The sequence below is a fragment of the Alligator sinensis genome, unplaced genomic scaffold (genome assembly GCF_000455745.1).
Source record: "Alligator sinensis unplaced genomic scaffold, ASM45574v1 scaffold417_2, whole genome shotgun sequence".
In the NCBI taxonomy this organism is placed as follows: domain Eukaryota; kingdom Metazoa; phylum Chordata; order Crocodylia; family Alligatoridae; genus Alligator; species Alligator sinensis.
Window position 1 is genome coordinate 199170 of NW_005842456.1, and position 21388 is coordinate 220557.

The 21388-nt window shown below is 41.8% G+C and overlaps 1 protein-coding gene across 3 annotated transcripts in view; it reads right to left on the bottom strand.

Annotated features, from left to right (window-relative positions):
• Positions 1-21388, bottom strand: part of PDE7B (phosphodiesterase 7B) — a 316789-nt gene that overhangs the window by 77762 nt on the left and 217639 nt on the right. For all 3 annotated transcript variants that reach the window (XM_025212336.1, XM_025212335.1, XM_025212337.1), the window contains one exon: positions 1701-1784. In XM_025212336.1, coding sequence (XP_025068121.1) covers positions 1701-1784 — 84 coding nt within the window. The remainder of the gene's footprint in view (positions 1-1700; positions 1785-21388) is intronic.

Genomic DNA, 21388 nt, shown 5'->3' on the forward strand with positions numbered 1-21388 from the left:
CCCCCCCCCCCCCTATGATTTCTGGTTGACCTCACACACAAGTTTTTTCAATTTTTTTGGTTGGTCAGCAAACTGGAAAATCAATTTTTCATGGAGCTCTATGCAATTGGTCTCATGCTCTGGCTGGCCTAGGCAACTTGCTTGATTCATCTCATCCCCTATAACTCCTTAGCTCAGAGTTTCATGGAGCTCCGACCCTGGTGTGTAAGATTTGACAGCAGCTGGCATGGGCTAACAGAAGAGGAGGTGGAAGGTTGATGTAGATGATAACTCCAGTATTAAAAGCCAGACTGTAGTACTCTGCCAGCTTCCAGGACCATCAATATACCAGAGCTCTAAGTCTTCTCCCCCCTCACCCCCCACACCTTTCTGTTCCCTCCCCCTCTTCATGACCCCACTCCAGGACTTCCCTTTCTAAGCCTTCCCTTCCTCCATTTCTTAGTAGTTATGTAAAGAGTTATACAAACAAGATTTAAAATGCTGGTTTGATAATTGCTTTTTAATGAAAAATGTAATCACCAGAAGATTAAAACTGTAATCATGAAGCAGCTGTTGGAGTCCCAGTCTCTTCTGATGAAGACTGTTAATAACTTTTTGATTCAATGGTAACATTGAATGTAGGAGGATATGCCAATGCCTACCTAAATCTGAATGCTGGAGTTAATATTTTATTCTGTTTGAATGTCAGTGCCAGCCAAATTATTGAGTGATTGCTTATTTTTAATTATCTTTATATACTAGCTAAGCAGAGTGCAATAACTTTAAATTCTGGACACCAGCACAGATAGCAATAAAGGGAAGGGAAAGACCTCTATGCAGACCTTGTATAGACTAGGATAAATTATTAGGGGAAAAAGAACCATGAACATTTATTTTTTAGACTTGTCATTCATTATTTTCAGCAGAGACAAAATAACTTTAAGTTAATACTGTCCTTTAACAGATGTTCACCATAGACTATATCCAAAATCCACTGTCAACAGGAAGACACCACTGGCCTTTGGACTGGGTTGTAACCTTGTGCAAAATAATGTCACTGTAAGCCACTAGCCTGTGCGTGTTGTGTGTCTTTTCTGTGCCAAATCCAAAACAGTGCATGTCTGTTACAGCTACAGAGATCGACTCGGGTGCATCTGTACGTGCATTAATGTGCTTTTCCTAACGCGCATTACATTTAGTACCTCCAATGTGAGGTACTAAATAAATGCGCATTAGGCTGCCCTAATGCACAGTACCAATAGCACAACTTTTTAAAGTGACTCTTAATGTGCAGTAGCCTGTTTTAATGCTTATTAGTGTAATTGCTCGGTTTTTTACATGACGCTTTAATGCGCAGTAAAATAGGCTACTGCACATTGAAGTGCACGTGTAGACATGCCCTCCTTAGCTCAAACCATAGAGGTTCATGCCTTTAACTTTGGAGGTTCCTCAGTCTAATCCTGGATATTGGGCAAGATGGCACCCATCACACCATACCGTATTTACTTGACAAGTTAAGCAGTGGAAACAATGAACCTGTAATCAAAACACTGGAAAGTGCTGGTTGTGAACAACAGGTGGCTGTAAGAGGGAAAGCTGGGCTGTAAGTAGGTGTATCAAATGAGATGCGATTGATTCTTGAGTCACACACTTTCAATACCCATTTTGTTTCTGACAAGTTTCTCTTTAGGGAATTAGGTTGGGTGAGGTGATGTACTTACTGTTGAGAAGACGGAAGTCTATAAATGGGTAGGAGCCACGGCGCTCAGAGAGAACCCCTGTCTGACCTCTCACCCGTGCATCTCCTGCAAAAAACCAAAAACCCCAGAGATGTTAGAGATGTTGCTGCCCTTTCATCTTGTCCAATCCATTCAATATCGGTGGTATCTGCCCTGAAAACCAAGTTTCAAATGCCATCTTCCATGGCTTCCCTGTTGAACTTGGCAGAACAGAAGGGATCAAACTCTGACATGGTTAAACACAAGAACAAATGTATCCATCCTGAAAAGATTTATCTATCCTATTAAGCAGCTGCTCAGTCAATGAGCAAACACTTATAACCTCAGGACTACAGCAAAAGTCTAATTTCTTATCCCAACTGTGCAATTAAGTTTATGGGTGTTATTTCACTGCTAAGCATATGCTCAGTATTGTGTAAGACTCATTGTTCAGCATTCTGCTCCAAAGAGAATAGTGTCAACCCCATATGTTCAGAAATCACAAGGCAAACCTCCCAAAATCTTGAAACGGCTTTAAAAATCATGGGATGTTTAAAAAAATAACAAATATTGGTTTCTTTTTGAGACTTCCTCAGGTGAAGTTATCAAGCCTTTTTCTTAAGCCACTAAAGCTACAAATTATAAACCATTAATCAAGAGGCAAGGTCTTTTTTTATGATACCATTTACTGGACCAACTGTATAGTTGGGAGGGCTGTTGGACAAAGTTTCAGGAATCAGGTGCCCTTCCTCAGAAGGGTCCCTGAAGGCCTTACCTGGACCAGATAAAGCCTTCTTGGACATTTCCTGGACCATCATGGCTACATCAACACTCCAATCCACTCCACTACTTTGTTATAAATGAAAAATTTGATCTTCAGAAATTAGCATTGCCTTCATAATCCCAGGGATGATATTTTATTATGTTGGAATAAGACCGATTTTGGTTATGACCGATTTCAGGTTATATTTCTTTAGTTTTACTGCTAGTTCTACCTTTATCCTTCTTCTACAGAAAACTAGTTGTATTGCAGGAGACTTATCAATACTACCTCCCAGGAGTGCTCACACTGTAGGAGTCACAGAGCTTGAAAAAATATATATTTTTAAAGAGTTATTTTTAAGGAATATCTCTGGTTGGCATGAGTTTAAAACCTGAAGACCCTGACTGTTAATTTCTATCACTCATGCTTAAAACCAAGACTTCTTAGAGCACCAAAAGGTGTTCCTGGTGAGACAGTTATTTTTTCCATGTAATATTCTCTGAAAATGTTAGAGAAGTCCTTAACAGAACTGTCAAGTGGAAAGTTTTAGTAGGAGGAAAATTGAGGAAGGGAGTCCCTAGAGGTATGAGAGCAGCAGAAGATAGCATTCTGAGCAAATGAGAATGTTCCAAGTTCAGCCTCTTTAGGCTACAAATTGGAACCTACCTTATTTGTTTGTGCTTTTATTTACTTATGGTTGCTTGTCATTTTATTTTATTTTATTTTACTGGTCTCAATAGCAGAGGAAGATTACGTGTGTACTTTCTGGTACAGCTTAATTAGGATCACAGCTTGCTACTCCGAGTACAAGGACACACGAAGAAATTACCATGAGGTAAAAGAAGGCATGGATTTACCATGCATCAGCCATTGCAGGGTAAGTGTACTGTGTTCATGCTCTTACTCTGCAAGAGTTGAAAATTAAATTTGTGGCAGACTATCCCTCCTTGACTGAGGAGTAGGCAACTGTGGTTTAATTTTCCTCTAATACAGGGTAAAAATATGGACATGAGGAGCTACTTCAGAGCAATAGATGCACATAAAATCCTGCCCCCTCCCTTCTCTCCTTTTTACCATGAAGTAACTACCATATTTACCAAAACCCAAAATGACTCTGAATTTAAGACAATTCCCCAATAATTAATTCTAAACATCACATTTTAAAATTATTAAAAAAAAAGTTTCCATGTCTAGAATCTAATTTTTGGAGGGTCCCCCCACCACTTAAATTTGTTCCCTCCTCCCACTGTGGCAGGGGGACAGGTGGTGGTAAGGTAGGTGGCAGGGAGTGAAGGCCCACTTCTTGCCTCCTGCCCCCTCCCATTTGCCCCCCCTAGTTACCTGCCCCCCAGCACTGTCTGCATGTCCCATGCCTGACCCCACAGTTCCTGTACCCCCTGTGGCCTGCCCTCCCTATCTGCACCCCTTCAACCTGCCCTCACTCTCTTGCATTGAGTAAATATGGTAGTTTTATTTTCATGTACCCTTACTAGTGCTATTTTATTCCACAAGTATTCCCATTGGAATCTATGGGATGATTCACAAAGTTAAAGTAAGGATGGCAGAATGTGGCCCATATCATATAAGCCAAATAAATGTGTACTTCTCACTAATGTAAGGAACAATAACACCGAGGAACGGTTCCTGCCCTGGGCTTTTATTTTTCTTGGTAGTCCAATGATATAAAAAATAACCATGAAGAGACTGATACACCTGTCACGGTGACCAATGCAACAAACAGCCTATAACAGAGCAGTGTAAAACAGATTTGAGAAATCTAAAGATAAAAACTAATTGGAAAGCAAATAAGTTTCATCTTAGCATTCTGAAAGAAAAAGCAAATGATGTTGCATATCTAGTAGCAAGGATTTTCTATAAATCTATGAAACAAGATATTAGTGGAAAACAATAAATACCTATATATAAAGGGGAAAGTGGATCTATACAACTACCGGCCCATTCGTTTGATCTTAATAGTATGGAAAGCTTTTGAACAAATTTTAAAGGCAAGAATGATTAAAGACATTGTGCTAAATGGCAAATGGAATATAATACAAATGGATTTATCAAAGGTAGTTCATACCAAATGAACCTGCTATTGCGATAGCTTTGGTAAGATAACTGATTTTTCTTAACAAGAAAAATGTGTTAGATTAATATATATGGGATTATTTAGGAACTTTTTCCTTTAGGTCAAAACAGAGGGGTATTGCCATCTTTTGCAGTGTGGGATGTAGATTTTTTTTCCTAGGATTCTCTGAATAAATTAACTCATTATTTCCCTTTCTTTGCAGTAGCAAGGTATTAGCAGTTCACTTGTCTCCCCTGTTTTTACCTAGGGTAGGTTGTAGGGTGTTCTTGGCGTTTCTGGTTTTCTGCCTTATAGGTGTGGGCAGGGGTTTGAAATGGTGATTTTTGGTTTGAAGTGGCAATGCTTAGGTAAATAGCTAACTACCTGTGAACACAGGGCATTGGACTTCATGGCCCAATCATTTGTTCCTATGACTTCAGTAACAGCATTTACCATAAGAGTGCCACATACTTTAGCATGCAGACATAACAGTTACATCAGTGATTCTCAATCAGGTGCCATGGCACCGTGGGGTGCCTTGGGATCCTTTCAAGGGGTGTCACACAATATTAGCACTGCTAGGTGTGCAAACATAATTCACAAGATAAACTCAGAGATGTCAAACCAGTTGTGGTCCTTCTGAGTTCTTTACAACAGAAGAATTTGCATTCATACTTTTCTGTAGTCAATTAGTGGAGGCTAAAAGGTAGCATTTTTTAGGGGTACTTTGCGTTTAAAAAGGTAACCACTAAGTTACATGTCAAGAGCTCATGCGTGGCCCTGAGTGGTAGTTCCCACTCCTCTTTCAAAGCTGTTAAATGTAAGTTTGACCATAGCCCTAGTCAGTCACAGGCTATGAGCTACCAACAGTATGTGAAAAAGTCAAAGACAATCCTTAGATGTATCAAGATATTTCTAGCTGATACAGGGAAATATTAATGCAATTGCACAAGACACTGATGAAACTTCATGTGTGTTCAGTTCTGGTCATCCATATTCAAGAAAGATGAATTCATAGTGAAACAAGTGTAGAACGCGAGCAACTCTATTAGAATGACCAGGGTAATAAATGTATGCTCACCAGAGCATACCAGAATATCGCGTTTCTGAAACACTCTTCCAATGGAAGTAGAAAGGGCAACTCCCCTCCAACAAGTCTTAAAATGGGGCTTGATAACTTTGAGTCTGTTATGAAATGCAATTGCCTACAATATTGGAAGACCAAATTTGATCACCCACAAGGTCTTTGCTAGGCCTATGCCCTTTCCCCTGCAAAACAGGCCTGGAGTTTAAGTACAAAACATGATGATCTGGATCCAAATCATCAGTGAATTGTTGCCGATTCCTGTTGACTGCCATGAGTCTTTTGTGGTGTTATTTCCTGACTGTGAGTGAACTCAAGAGGTTGAATTCTTCCTCTTGAGTAGCTCTGCAAGAAATCCATGTGCAGAATCAATCTGTGTCCACTCTCGCTTTGAGAAGCCATGGAGTGTATCTGAACCCAATATTTCCAGGGACTATTAGAAAAGGCTAGAGTGACTCAAACCTGTCATCTGGCTCCAACTCATGAATAAGTCCCTTAATTGTCAGCTTCTACCTCACTGCTCACCACTTGTCTTGAGGGAAGATTGATGAGAACATTGGGGTGGTCTAACTCCAACAGGATCTGACATCCTTTGTTGTTCCTTAGATCACTTTTTCCCCCCAACAAGACTGCCAAGGAAGGGGGGAGAAGTCTGCCAGCACAGTAAGTTAGGTGTAGGTGTACACCAGAACACATACCTTTTAGTTTTCTAGGGGGAAATACTGTTTAAAGCAAACCACTGGATTGTACATTTTCCCTTTAGTCGTTGTCAAATCTTTCATCAATACACTAGACCTTTAAATCTCTCAGCACCTGCTGTGTTAGTTATCAAGTTGTGCACAGTGATGTGTTTGCCTGCTGGGGTTTCTGAGAATGCAGCAGGTGGAGGGGAATAGACTGTCTGTACATATATACATTTCAAATTGCTATCTACACCCCTGCTGTCCCCAGATCAGGAGTCCTATCACACTTAATTTTTGTGAAGAGAAGGGATGCTGCAAAATGTTTTCCTTCGTTCTCTTGCATAAGCTTTCATCTATTTGCTTTTAACCTTAAAACAATAGTTCTTTACAATCAACACAATTAGCCTGTTCCATTTAAAACCCCTTTATGTAGAGAATGGAAGAATTCTATGGCAAATGCACAGGAAATTTTGACAGCTGAGAGTCATATCATTACTCCATCCTCATTGTGTGCTGAAGCGAAACAAACAAGGTGGGGGGAAATAGAAAGGGTTGTTTCTCTTTTGCTTCTTCAGGCTGAAGACATAACATAACACACTGGAATGTTTAATTTTACAAACACATACAGAGCAGCACTTTTGTCAGAGCCAAGTACTGGAGGCAGCCACTAGGCCTCCCAAGGGAGACATTTCCTGAGTGAATCTGTTGCCCACTTGGCATCCTGCTTTTTTTCTGTTTAATAAAAGCCTGTGCTAGGTAATAGGAGTTTATGTGGCTTATTATGTAACTGTCAGCAAGGGAGGAGATTCTAATGTTTATGACAATTTACTGTTGCTGGAACATCAGCTAGAGACAAGAACCAGCATCTGGATGCAATCATGATGTCAAGGTCTTTTCAAGGTGGGGGAAAGGGCAAGAAAAATATTAAGCAGCAGTTACTGAGCTGCTACAGCATCTGGAGTAAAGCAGCAGGAGAAATATTTCTTCTCCAAAAGCTGCTGTTTGAAATGGCGTGGGATTAAATTTCCCAGTGTAGGCAACACAAATTAGCAAAGAGAACATGATTGTAGCTGTGACACAATGACAAGGCTACAGCAATCATTGGGATGTGCCACTGAAATATGTATTCTCTTTAATATGCAGCTCTGTTTGATAGTTCACGGATACTATATCTCACAGGATGTTAAAAGTGTTTACCCTACTCGGATTTTCTATGACTGCCGCCCAAGCATTTTCTGTCTTTTTAAAACTACCTGGCTTAGGTTCTTACACTGCTGCCCATCGCTGTAGCCTCTGGGGGCCGTCCATGAAAAACTCATTCATAATCAGAAAGTCCCTAGTGGACTCTTTGAAGTTTGTGGCTCTTCTACTTTTTTGAAGTACACAAGGGGCTGGGTTTTCTGAGGAAAGATGGGTTGGTTTGAATGTTGGTGGAAAAGTTTTCTAAAAGGTTTTTTGATGAGAAGCACAATCTTCAAAACCAGGACTTAAAACAGAGAAGCATTTTTTTTTTTTATCTTAAATTTTTTCCACTGCAGTTGCCATGGTGATGACCACTATTTCCCTTATCATTTATTTGGAAAATGTTCACGACATCAGAACTTGAACAAAGCTCCTGTTATATTAGGCCGTGGCAATCCCAACACTCTTCTCCAGCTGTGAAGCTTGGGTGCCCTGCAGGGCTCATCTGAAAAGTCTGGACCGTCATTGCCAGCGCTACCCCTGGAAGATCTTTGGCATAAAGTCAGAGGATCTTTGCACGAATGCCAGTGTCCTCACTGCTACTAACACTCCTAGTATGGAAGCATTGATTCTTCAACACCAGTGGCGGTAGACAGGGCTCTGTGTGTGGATGCCTGATGTACGTTTACCAAAACAACTGCTATACTCCCAACTCTGCCAAGGATAAAGGACAAGCAGGGGCCAGAGGAAATGCTTCAAGGACATTTGCAAGGTGAACATTAAGAAGTGTGGATACCACAAATGGGGGAAGACTAGCCTGGGACAGGGCTACATGGAGATGCCTTATGAGAAAAGGTACATCTTACTTTGGGGAAAACCAGCTCACCCTGGAGGCAGAAAAATGACAGAAACAGAAGAAAAGGAAATAAGGATGAGAAATCCATGGTCTGACCCTCCCTTTAACCACCACCGGTGGTACTTGCCAGAGAATCTGCAGCTCTAGGATAGGCTTTCTTAGCCATCAACGGACTCATTTACAACCCTTTACTAGACCCGTGGGAGTGATTGTCCCCAACCATGGGGGACTGCTGCCACTACCGCCACTGATAATTGGCTGCAATGGTGCCCTTAGGTTTATAAAGATGGGGATGTCTATACTGCCTCCTACAGTAGTAACAGCACTAGGGAGTATTTCACTGAAAGCCAGCAGTGCTCCACTGCAAAAAAATGTAATGCAGTTGCTCTTAGAACAGCACTGGGTTTCTGCCAATAAACACACCCAAAACAGAGAGCTAACAGTGCACAGCCAGAGCTACACTGCATTGTATTTTTTTCATGTCTAGCTTCCCTGCAGCACTCTTAAGCATGGTCAGGAGATGGTGCCCACATGCCTAGTAGAGCTGGATGCTGGCATGTAAGGCTGAAGATATGGGATTGGCTCTAGTCCCCAGTAGGGTAGATGGGAGATCCATCCAACTCAAACCATTTTTGTAAATGGAATTCTTAAGGTACATAAACATTTCAGTGCTTGGAGTTTTCTACTACTACTACTTCTCAGCTTTCAAGTAGCCCTTGATATCCAAATTCTTGTACATTTTCCTTTAAAACTGTTGTAGTAAGGAGGGTGAGTACTTACAGGCCCACTTTAAAGACAGGATGACTGAGGTAACAGAAATAATGTAGTTTGGGGATGTTGAAAAGCACATTGTATTAGGAACCAGATCTTTAGCTGTACTTCACTCTATTCACTGAACCATGTTCCCTCTGAACAGTAAAGGAAGCAAGCTCATTATCACTCAGCAACAGTAATTATAATATTAAATGTTGATGTTTGGTTTCCTTAAAGGTAACCGGCTGGTTAAGGTTTTCAGCTTTTGTCTGCCTGTTTTTGAAAAGAAAAAAAATTTTCAATTTAAATTGGGGATTTTCAGTGGGAATTTAAATTTCACGTGAAAAATTTCTACAAGCTCAGTAGAAATCAGTGCTTTGAAACTTAATTATCCAAAACATGATTCCATACTTTACATTACATTGAACAGTCCTTAAGATGTTAGAAACCTTAACTGGGGGCTAGGATTGTTGGTGTAATGTCCACAATGGTGTTCAAATCTCTGAGGCTGCAGTGTATCAATGTTTTGGGAACCATTTTAGTGCTACTGGCTCTGGGACAATTATCATTTGTTTTACATATATACAGACAAACATGTTCACACACTTTCTGAATCTCTGTATTCATACACATAAAATGTATATTGTACAGGATCATACAATATGCATCATATCCTCATTATTCACAGCCAAAACTCAGCATTTTCCTTTTTACTTATAATTGTAAATAATAGCTGTGGTGTCTCAGGTACTATTAGATAGTAAATGTTGACATTTTAATTACCTGTACCCTCCTTCAGAGAATATATATTTAAATAGGCATGTATATAAACACAAAATCACATAGTACAGTGCCAGAGAATGCCAGTATAGTAACATGGATAAGTGAGCTAGATAGCTTGTCTCTACAGATTTGAAATTTTGAGAAATGAAGCGACTGCCAGCAAGAGCTATCAACTTTTTCAGCCAATAGCTTTCATGTATAAAATGAAAGGAATATAAGCCTCAATAACTAGCAGCACAGGAGACTAATGGAAAGTTATTTAACAAAAAGCAGGAGGTAAGTCTTGGAAAAACGGTTCCAAGAACAGCACAGGGACTTTTATACGTGCGCTATTATGAATACAGAAAAAATCATCTCAGAGCACTTTTATGTCTAAAGGGACTAGCTTAAGCAGCAAGCTCCAATCTGCCAAATACCAAGCTTCAGCTATATTACAACCAAGGCTGGAAAAATTTACCAGACACTGGACAGCAGCTAGCTGGAGGGCTAAAACTGATAGCTAGAGATGGATATAAGAGTTGGGGCAGGAAGAAGGAAGAGCAGCAATGTGGTATGGGGACAGTGTCCTGTTGGGACACTCTGAGTACCAGCTGCTAACAGGAGGCATTGTCTGAGGATCTGTTCTAGGATCTGGGTCCTGCATACTGTTGGGGACCTCCACGTTTGGAGATATTTTCTGGCTGGGAAAGCCTCTTCTAGCTGCTGCAAGAAACTTCTGTCTCCTACTCCTCAGAATCAGTTGTATAACTGAGGTGTTTATAACCAAGGGGTTGACTGGGGTAGCAGCCCCAGACACCACCTTTATTAGGGGTAGGGGCACAAAAGCAGTCATTGCAGTTGTCATGGCAGGATCCGGCGCTGCACAGATGGCCCAAGCATGGAGCTGTGCTGATATGCCTCTGCCCAGAATCTCCTGCTGGTTGTAAAAGTCATGGAGTGAGGTGGGGGGAGAGATGCCTCTGTTACTCTACTTCAGTGGTTCTTGGCATTTTTAGACTCGAGGCACCCCTGGATAGTTTTGAGGCGCCTGTTGGAAACAGCCAACTCTTAGTTTTCACTCTTTTTTTGACTACAGAAAAATAATACAGCAGTTTTTCTGTTGCAAAGAACTCAGAAAGACCATAACAGGGCAGAATGTTTTTTCCCAACTTCCAATTCCTGTTTGAAATCTCTGGGTTTTTTCACGGGACTCCTGTTTGCAAACCTAGCAGTGCTAACATGGTGTGACATCCCATGGCTATGGGATGTCACACCACACTGTGACACCCTGGGTGAGAATCACTGCTTTACTTCTACTCCTCCTTTCCTTGTTTGTTTGTGATTTTAGAAAAGAAAATGGAGGCACAGTGCTTGATTTGCCACTGTTCATATTTTTGCAGGGGGAGCAGCAGCAGCAACAGCAGCATGCGACTGACTATACAGAGCTCTGAATAGCAGCATTGTGACTGCCCCTAAATCTGCTGCCACTCAGCAAAACCTGATTCAGTAAAAAAGGGCAGTAAAAAGGTTTTCCTGCAGACTCAGGAAAACCATTTTTGCAATGAGTTATATTTAGTTTATATGCCGATGATTATTGTGCAACTTCAAGAGCTTAAAATCTTTCACCAGCTGGAGTTGGGGGGTTATGCCTGCTTCCAAAGCACTCAGCATGGACAACTTTTGGATGCGTTGCTTGTTAAACTAAACTGCCCTAATATATGGCAAGTCTTGCATTCCTAAAAAGTTATCTAGCTCTAGAATGGGTTGGCAACCTTCTTGGATTGACAGGCCAAAATAACAGAGTTTGGTTTGAGGAGGGCTGGAGTTTCCAACCTGGCCACTACTGCCACTACTTCTCACCAGCACTAGACTGGCACCAATGCACATATGACTCAAATGCTGCAGAATCCTCTTGCCACTAAAATGCTGCCAAACTGCCCCGCTGCCGAAAATCTGCCAATATCCAGGATTGCAGGCTGGATGGAATTGCTCAGCAGGCTGATGCAGCCCACAGATGATTCTCGCTTTATAACAGTGCCTTCTGGCCCCATGGGCTGGATGAGTAGTGTGGGACTGGTCCAGGGGCTGGTCTGTGGGAATGGTTCCATAAGTGGCATTGGTCTGCAGGTCTGATCCAATGTGGAGCGGGTGCACAGGATTGATCCACGGGTGGCCTGTGAGCCTAGATCCAGCTGTTTGCCAGCTTGGGTGACCATCTTTTCAAAATGGAAGGGCACACACCCGCTCACCCCACACCCTGGCAGCATGGCCGGAGCACAGCCAAGCAGGGGGTGCCACGTGCATCTGCATCCGTGCAAAGCATGCATGTGGCTGGGAATACAACCAGGCAATGGTGGAGAGCAGCTCCCTGCAGGTATGTCTATCTGGGGGTGGGGAAGAAGGGAACAATGCCAGCCTGCAAGGGGAAATCTGCCATTTCCTGCATTTTCCCACAGTGAACAGAAAACCCAGATCCCTGCATGATACTGGGGAACTGGGAAAATGCTGTCCTGGAGTCATTCAGCTCAGGACTGGGACTTGATGTTCACATTTCAGGACTCTCCTGTCCTGTTAGGGATGGGTGGTCACCCTAATGCTAGCCTAACCCCTTGTGCCTGGATCTGCCTGCAAAGCAACCCCTACGCACCATGGGGGTGAGATCTAGCACACAAGACCATGTCATCCAACCCATGAGGATCCTCACAGGTCTGGAAACTTAGCAGCAAAGGAATGACAATTAACGCTGCTGTGGCTCCCCTGTCACCATGTCCAAATTTCCAGATCTGTGAGGAGACCAGTGGGCTGGATGACATGGCTCTGTAAGTCAGGTCTGGCCCATGGGCTAGGTTGAGCACCAACTAGTTTAGAAGACGGGAGGTATGCCAGTGGAGTTAAATGGTGCCATGGCTAATCTCACTATTTTGCACTGGGGCAGAAGAGGAAGATGTGAAACAGATTCCCTCACATGTGAATTTAAATCTAGAAAATTAAAATATTGAGGCCTCAAAATGTCTAAATGTCAAAAGCTGCAATAATAGTAATAATAATAGCTACACTCTGCTCTTAGCAACATGTAAGTGGGTTGTGTTACTATGGTAACATTGCAGATAATGTCTCACTGCCATTGCAAAAGAATCTGAATTGTACCACTAAGAAAAGCACATTATTAATTATTTAAGTACTTCTTCCTGTTTACTTATCTACCTTTATAAGTAGTGCTGCTCAGAAAACAATATACATATTTAGGAATAAAAATGATAGGATGTACATTTTCATACCTGTTGGTACAGATTTTGAGTGGTTTAATTACCTTCATTTAAAAATGGAGAAACAAAAAGTACAACAAATATATGATTTGTCCAAAGCTACATGGTAAAACAGTGGCAGAACCAGGACTAGAATTTCAGAGTTCCTGTGGCTCCTTGTTTGCTCAGACCATATAATCCTTGACACATATTTAATTAAGACTCAAAAATATCAGGCCTGCAATTAATCATCTTCACTGTCAATTATTGTTAATACTAGTGATTCACGAGCCACTAAAGCAGGGGCGGGCAATTATTTTGGGCAGCAGGCCGCTTACTGAGTTTTGGCAAGCCATCAAGGGCCGCATGACAGGCAGCCCAGGGCAGATAAATATTAATTTCCTAAATTTTAAGGGGCCCCATGGGCCAGAGAGAATGGCCTGGCAGGCCGCATCCAGCTCCTGGGCCGCATTTTGCCCACCCTGCACTAAAGAGTCAGTTCAACTAAGTACCTAAATATCTGAACTTTTATCTACTTGGATTGCTCTCACGTCTTGCAGTAAATTCTGATCTCACCTGTATAATGGCAATGACTGTAACAGGGTTCTACTGTAAATGGGAACAGACCTGGCCAGTCAGAGTTGGCAATTCTCAGAGAATGGTTTTCTTTATGAGCAGAGCTGAGAAATAATTTTGATAATTTGTTCAATAAAGTTTCCTCTCCCTCTCCTTCTCATCTACCTGTGATATTCATTATTTTAAATAGGTAACACATATTATAATGAGATTAGAACAGTGAATCTCAACCAGTGTGTTATGGCACCCTGGGGTGCCATGAGATCCTTTCAGGGGGTGCCCACACAATTTTAGCACTGTTACGTGTGCAGACATGAACACAATGATTTCAAATAAGAATCCATGGTGTTAAAAATGTTCTGGTCTGTTGTAGTCTTTCTGAGTTCTTTGCAACAGTAAAAATATTGTATTTTTCCATAGTCAAAAAATGAGTGAAAACAAAGAGCTGGCAATTTTGGGTGTCTGGAGCCTAACAAGGTGTGATGAGTCTAAAAAGGTTGAGAACCATGCTTTTAGAGTACAGGCAGGCTGTAATGGTTTGATGACCCTTCTTGTAGGTTCCAGTGTTGGACAATAAGTAACAACCAGGGATATGCAGTCAGCCAGAGTTTTCTTTTTGTTATTATAGTACATTATTGAGGTAGTGACACAGCTTGTTAATCCATCATTCTTGTTCTGCAGGTTCATCATGAAGAACAATTTATTCTACGTTGATGGTTTACCTAAGTCACATGGCAGTTCCCACACTCTCTTTCTTTACATATAACCAACTAGTGAAATATTGACTGTAGACTTTTACAGCAGATTATACCACATCATATTTGCTTTTGGAAAATGGTTCATCATTCAAGACTGAGACATTCATTTTTTCAGAGGCAGGACAGGCTTCCTGGGAGACCTTAGGCAAGTCACTTAATCTCTGTGCCTCCATTAGCCACTTGCAGAAACACAATGCTTTTCTTTCTTTTTCTTCCACCCTTTCTTTTATCTATTTAGATGGCAAACACCTGGCTGCATGGACTCTATGCTGCAAAGCAACTCAAAGCCCAGGGCTGTAATCTTAGTTCAGGTGTCTAATACTACCAGAATTCAAATTCTAATGACGTTTGCTTTTCATACTACTAAAACTTCAGCGCTATTATTATCTGTAGGCAGTGAACACAGAGTTTGTACACACCATCAAGCCAAGATGCTTTTCAATATGAAGGAACAGTCACAGAATTTTCCTCGCTACTTCCAGAGCTGTGTGAGAGATTTCAAATACTTCTCTCATCAGTTGGAACTAGGAAGTTTCAAGGTGCACAAAATTATAACTATAAACATAACAGTTAATCATACTTTTAATACACCTCCTTACCATTATAACAGTTTAATTGGAACCAAACCCTGACATTGCTCAGGAGATTTGACACAATGAGAGTTTTGTTTGAGGAAGGCCTAGGTAAAAGGATGAGTAAGACTTTCACGATTTGGCCTTGTAAATTTTGTTCCAAGGTTGCAGCACAGCCAGGTTCCCCCCTGTGCCATTTCTGTGAATGTGAATCTGTTCCTGAAGAACCTTGCCTTCCTGTACCTAATACTACTTCCAGGGATTTTAAGGTGCTTTCACATGCCTATGATGTGAATCAGTATCCACTAACCACATTTTACAGGTGGGTAACTGGGGTACCCTTAGAGAATGTAAGTCTTCAAAAGTTGCACAGTGAGTTAGAGCCGGGAATGAAACGCAAGGGTCAAATCTCCCAACCCTGTGGCTAAGCCACAGAATCACCCTTCCTTTCTTCGTCTCCTCTCTCTCCCCTTATTTTTTGCTCTTTAACATTATTTTCTATTTTATATCATATAATCCTTCCTCTCTCTACTTTCCCCGGGCTCTTCATTCCACTGGCACTTCTGATGGTCTTTAACTTTTATTCCTTTGGGCCTTTCCTTCAATTTTGTTGAGCCCTCTAGTCCTATCTCTGTTGTGCTTTCTGCGGGTTGAATAAGATGCTGCCTAGGACTGAGGAGAAGAGTTACCAGCTATCTATTCCCAGTGCTGAACTGGGAGTCTCAGGAGTTCCTGCATTGAAAAGGAGAAGGAAGTGTTGGGTGCTGGCTCATAAGCACTGAGTTGCCTCTTAATACCTGGGAGGAGGAACTCAAGAGGAAACCTTACTCACTGCCTACACCTCTGCTTATGAGTCACATTTAAGCTTACATGAATTAGAGCTGAGCAAATGCTTGACTCATTCCAAATGAGTAACATGCAGGGGGCTTGAGACTGGGGTAAAACAGAAACTGCCTCAATCTTATTTGCTTATCATATGCTGCAATACATACGTTCTTTTTCTTTCAAAATGGGAATATGGTCCAAATATGCAATGGTGGCTAAAGAAAAGGAAGATGTTTGGAAAGCCTGCCCAGTAAACCTACATTTTCCATCACAGTATCATATACTGTAAGTGATCTGAAACACAGTAATCCATTTTAGCTATTTTTGGGTCCACATAAAACAAAACTCAGTCGTTCATTCTCAGGGTGCGGACCCATGACATGATTACTACAGCATTATTTATCTCCTTTTTACTTAGTATGAAAGTTACTAAGTATGTTTCCTGCTTGTCACTAACTCAGAGTTTTGGTCTTTCTGCCCAGTCAAACCAAACTAAGTGTGCGGTATTTAGACATCCATTAATACAACTTATCTTTGTCAGACCTGATTTTTAAAAAATAGTGAAAATTATCATCTGAAAACTAAATTTATGGTAAATTAAAATATCAACCATTGTCAATAAACACTGTGATGAAGGAAGGAGCTCTCAAAATTTGAAAATGCAGTTTTTCAGATTTTTTTACCTTTCCCCCATTTTTCACCCCCAAAATTGTTAAAAATATTTTAACCATCCTCAATATCAGCCACTATCTAGCAAATGGAATCAACTTTCCATATGGCAAGGTAGTCTACAAAAGACCTTCTAGAGTATTTTTCCTCTGAAGCACTGATACTGGTTCAAGTTGGAAAAAAGATACTATCCTGGACAGGTCATTCAACTTGGCCCACTATGGACAATCCATGTACCATGTCTACTTCAAATTTCAGAAAAGATTCTGCTTGGGATATGAAGGAAAATTTGTATTGGATATCTTTATGCAAAAAATATGAAGCTATCTACTAGGCCAGGTACAGACATTACACTTTTACTGGTATAAGTGATTGGAAGCCAGTCCATTGTGTAACAGAAGTTTGGCAAACAAACCAGTCTATACCCATAACAGAACAGAAGTTCGGCATATGTATACTGGTTTAAATATGGTGGAACCCAGTCTAAGATTTGTCTCCCTCCACCAAAGGGTGAACGTGTATTCTGTTCGCTACTGATCTCAACTATGCCATTTACAGAAAACTGCATAACTTAGTGCGAATCTGCCTCGGGCTTTTTGAATGTCTGTACTTAGCCTTAGTGCTTTTAGTAGTCATTGTTAGATATGCTGACAGATATACTCATGATTCGGTGATACGGAAATATTTGCTGCCTTAAAGTACAATGAAACTGCAGGTTTTCTTCTTTTTTTCATTACTTCTACATCCTTAGAAGAAATGAAGATGAGCTGACTCAAAGAGAAATAATTAGTTATCTGTTTCAGTAATTAGAATACTGTTGATAAACAGATGTAATGAGGTACTTGCAGTTGACAGAGACCCCCATTTCCCTAGAGAACTGTCCCAAGTTTCCTTTTGGTTGAGGTGTCATTCAGATGCCAAACAGCAGCAGCAGCAACAACTGACTCCTGGACAAGCTTTCTAAGCAGATGTGTTGGCAACACATTGATAGCTGAGCCCATCAAATGCTTAAGCTGCCGGCAGACAGTCTCTGATCATCTTGCTCACTTGAATATCAATTTCTATCCTGCCTTCTTAGTCCAGCAACAGCCCAGAAATTATATTTAAAAGAGAAAAAGAACTAACAAGTTGTGTATAAAAGATTAAGCACATTGCATTAAGTGCAACCCACATACTTTTGCAAGATTCCTCTCACCACATTTTCTTGACCATGATGCCTTGCTGTGCTATGTCTAATTTAGCTCTCATCTGAGTACCTCAAGAGTTATACATAAGGGAAAGCATAGAGCCACGTCACTCCAAGGGAAGTGAGTCTTTATGGACCAAGCCCTGGCATACCTGAATGGAGTGATTCTCAAACGAAAGACATCTTTAAGATCCCCAAAACAAATGACTGCCTTTAACCTTTATATAAGGTGCACAAAGGGATGATCTGGGGAGAGTAAGAGCTTGTTGCAGGCTCCACACCCATGCCAGATCCCTGCACAAGAACCAGGTATCATTTTCATAGATTCCTAGATTGTAAGGCTGGAAGGGACCTTGGAAGATCATCGGGTCCAGCCCCCTGCACCAAGCAGGAAAGACAACTGGGGTCAAGTGACCCCAGCAAGGTGACCGTCCAGTCTTCTCTTGAAGATTTCCAGGGTAGGCAAAAATTTGGCCTTCAAGTTGCAAATTCCTTAGGACAGAAACTTGTTCTGGACACGTGTCTATTACATGCTGTACAGACCTGTGGTATCACTTCAACTATAGACACACCTGGATGGCTAAAGACAATAGCATATATAGGGCATGTCAAGAGAGGCACCAGCCAGAGAGGATGACAGTATTGTCCTATGGTCTGAGGAGTTGTTCCATAGCACATAGAGCCCTGCACAGCCCAGTCATAGGGAGCCGGTGGGGGCAGTGCCATGCCCAGCAATGTATATGGGGGAGTGGGGTGGAATGATGTCCCTTCCCTCTGGCAGGGTGGGGGTTTCCATGGGAAGGTCATGGCCTTGTCTCTGGGGGTAGTGAGCAAATAGGACACCAGGAGGGGTCCCTGGTGCTCACTTTTTTCAAATGTGCTGAGCACCTATGACTTTGCCTTCAAGGGTACTTCTACATGTGCTCTGGGGGTGGGGTTTAGGGACTTAATAAAGGCACTGCTGAGTCTTGTGCATCAGCATCCCCGCTTTTAAAAATGGTGGTAGGGGCATTTGAACTCAAGCTCATTCGACAAGCTTTAGTTCAAGCTGCCCTGCTGCCATTTTTAAGCATGGGGATGCTGATACAAGAGATGCAGGAGCCTCTTGCAGTACAGCAATTGTCACAGAATTTCAGCACGTGAGAGCAGCCTCTGTGCTCGTGTATAGGCACCCCAAGTGCTCAGCTGTGCTAATGCAAATCACTGCGGTATCATCATGAATTTGCTGAAAAGTTCCTCCCATCTGCCCTTCCTGGATGCACACTGGCCAAGAGCTACCTATGGGGAATATGTGAACTAAGGGCAACATCAGAGACACTGTGAACTATAAGAAATAGAAGCAGCAGCTTGGCATTGACAGAAGAGGTGCCTAAGGGAAACAAAAAAAAAGAGTAGGGTGAGAAATGTCTGAAGGGAAGAGAGTCAGAGAAGTCTTCAGCAGAGAAAGAGGCCTAGTGACCTTTGGACCAAGAAGATATGAGACAAAGGGACAGAGCAGAAGCAGGTGCTATTTTGCCATACAGTAGAATAAACAAATGTATAAAAAGCCACATTGCTACTGTGAAGTTTGACCTATGAACTGCAGGTGGGCCTGATCCAAATATCTTTCAAATGCCACTGTTAGAAATTGAACTCCACATGAGAATACTTCAATTTGGACCTGTCTCTGGTACTAACTTTACCAACACTTATATAATGTGTCAGTGCCAAGAATAGCACTAAAGAGACACCCACGTATGAACACATATACACATTCCCTTCACTCCCAAAGCACATTAAGACAGCTTTAGAAGGAAAGCAGGCTCTGGAGAATAATACTACAAAGACCTCTAGTACTGAGAAAACACTCAGGGCTTTGTTGCATGTTAATTTTAGGTGGCTCAGGGAGCTCTTAGCCCTGGGATTGTCTACACATTAACTTGTGAAACTAGTTTGAAGCACCCTTCAGACATCTTAAAGTTGCATCACTCCAGGCTAGGTTTATCTGGATCTGTGTTACCCAACTCATACTACACTATGTGGCCACTCTAGGATACACATTAGTGTAACACTCCACCCGCCACCCCCTCCCCTGTTGGCCAGGTTGTCCCAATCCCTCCCCGCACCCCCACCAGCCAGATCAGCCTGTTGCCTCCCTGGGCTCTATACCCCAGCAGCCTAGTTTGGCTTGCTACCCTCCTACCCGCCTGGATCTGAGCTCAGCCTGGAGAAGAGCAGCAGCCTGGTAGCAGATAGGCAGGTTCCCCTTGGACAATGCTGGCAGCCACAAGTAAGCCAGAGGAGACAGGGGGGACGGGTGGGGGGCAGGGAGGGAGCCACAGGGGTACAGAGAGGGCAGGGTCAAAGCCCCAAAGGACAGGGGAGCCCTGAGTGCAGGGGAGAGGGGGATAGCCCAGAATGGGAGTGGAGGGGGATTCTTACTTTTCAGTCCTCAAGGCCCCTTGTCACCTGAACGTGCGACTGCTCTAAACTGGAGCTAGCACTAACACTAATTACCACTTTGAGAACCCTAAGTGTAATGTGTAATAAGGCCCTTACTCTTTTTAAATGAGAGACTCCACATGACTTCCCTTCAGTATCTTCTAAATATTATTGCAACTTAATGTAGACTACCAACACCACATATAATCACACCATCTGCATTATTTGTCCTTTTCACCATTAACTAAAACATTTGGGTTTTTCCCCATTTATTATACATAGAAACAACCTGAATATATATTTTTAAACATTAGAAACACCAGGCCCCCCTCACTGGCAGTCTAAGCCTCAGCGTCATCTCCCTCAACACCTGGGAGCTGGAAGCTCAGCAGCTCAGGGTTGATTTTCACGTGATATTGCGTTCTTAGCCTTCTGAAGACTTCTGATGTCTTTCAGGAAAAAGAAGGTCTAGCATCTGCTCTTTTTAATATAAAAAACAAGCAGGAAATGTTCTTGGGGTGGATGTAAAAGTGTGGAGGCATTTTCATATGTCCTGAATGGACACTAAAACAATTTTTTTTTTAAATTTTGTTTTGCCTTTACAGTTTACTTATTTACAGATCTTCCATAACAGCCAAAGAATTCTGGCTTGAATATTCACTAAACCCTTAGCAGTGTGATCCAACTCCTTGACATCCACCACAAATAACTTTTTAAGAGTAGGACTGGGCTCCAATCTTTGCTTTTCACAAATCTCTGTCAATTCCAAAAGAGAATAGCCCTGGGCCAGGGTTTTTTGGCATGTCTGTGTGAAGGCAGCCCAAAGAAAGCATTTCCTGACTCATCATATCCATGTGCAATTCATATAAAGCAGAAGTTCTGTCTTCTTTCTCTGAAAATTGCAATACAGAACAGGGAAAAGCAGTGAGATTATTCTTTTCCTTTCAAAACAGGTTAGATAGATTATATCTTCAATGAACCTGAAATAATGACTAAAAAATCTTGTGCTGTTTTGTTAGAGCCTCCCTTAACTATACATCTCATATCCTCCAGTATAATTAACAACTATCTGATAGATTTCTATCATCACACTATACCAGACAGTGGCTCATAGGATTTGGAAGTTGATATCTAATGCCATATGAGAGACAGAGAGCACACTAAAAATGAGCTATGGTACTAGGACTCTAAATGCTTGGGGGAGGGAGGGTATTATTCCTGCAAGAAGTTTGGCCAGGCAACCCTAATTTCATTTCCCTTTTTTAACAAAAGATGGGTAAAATTC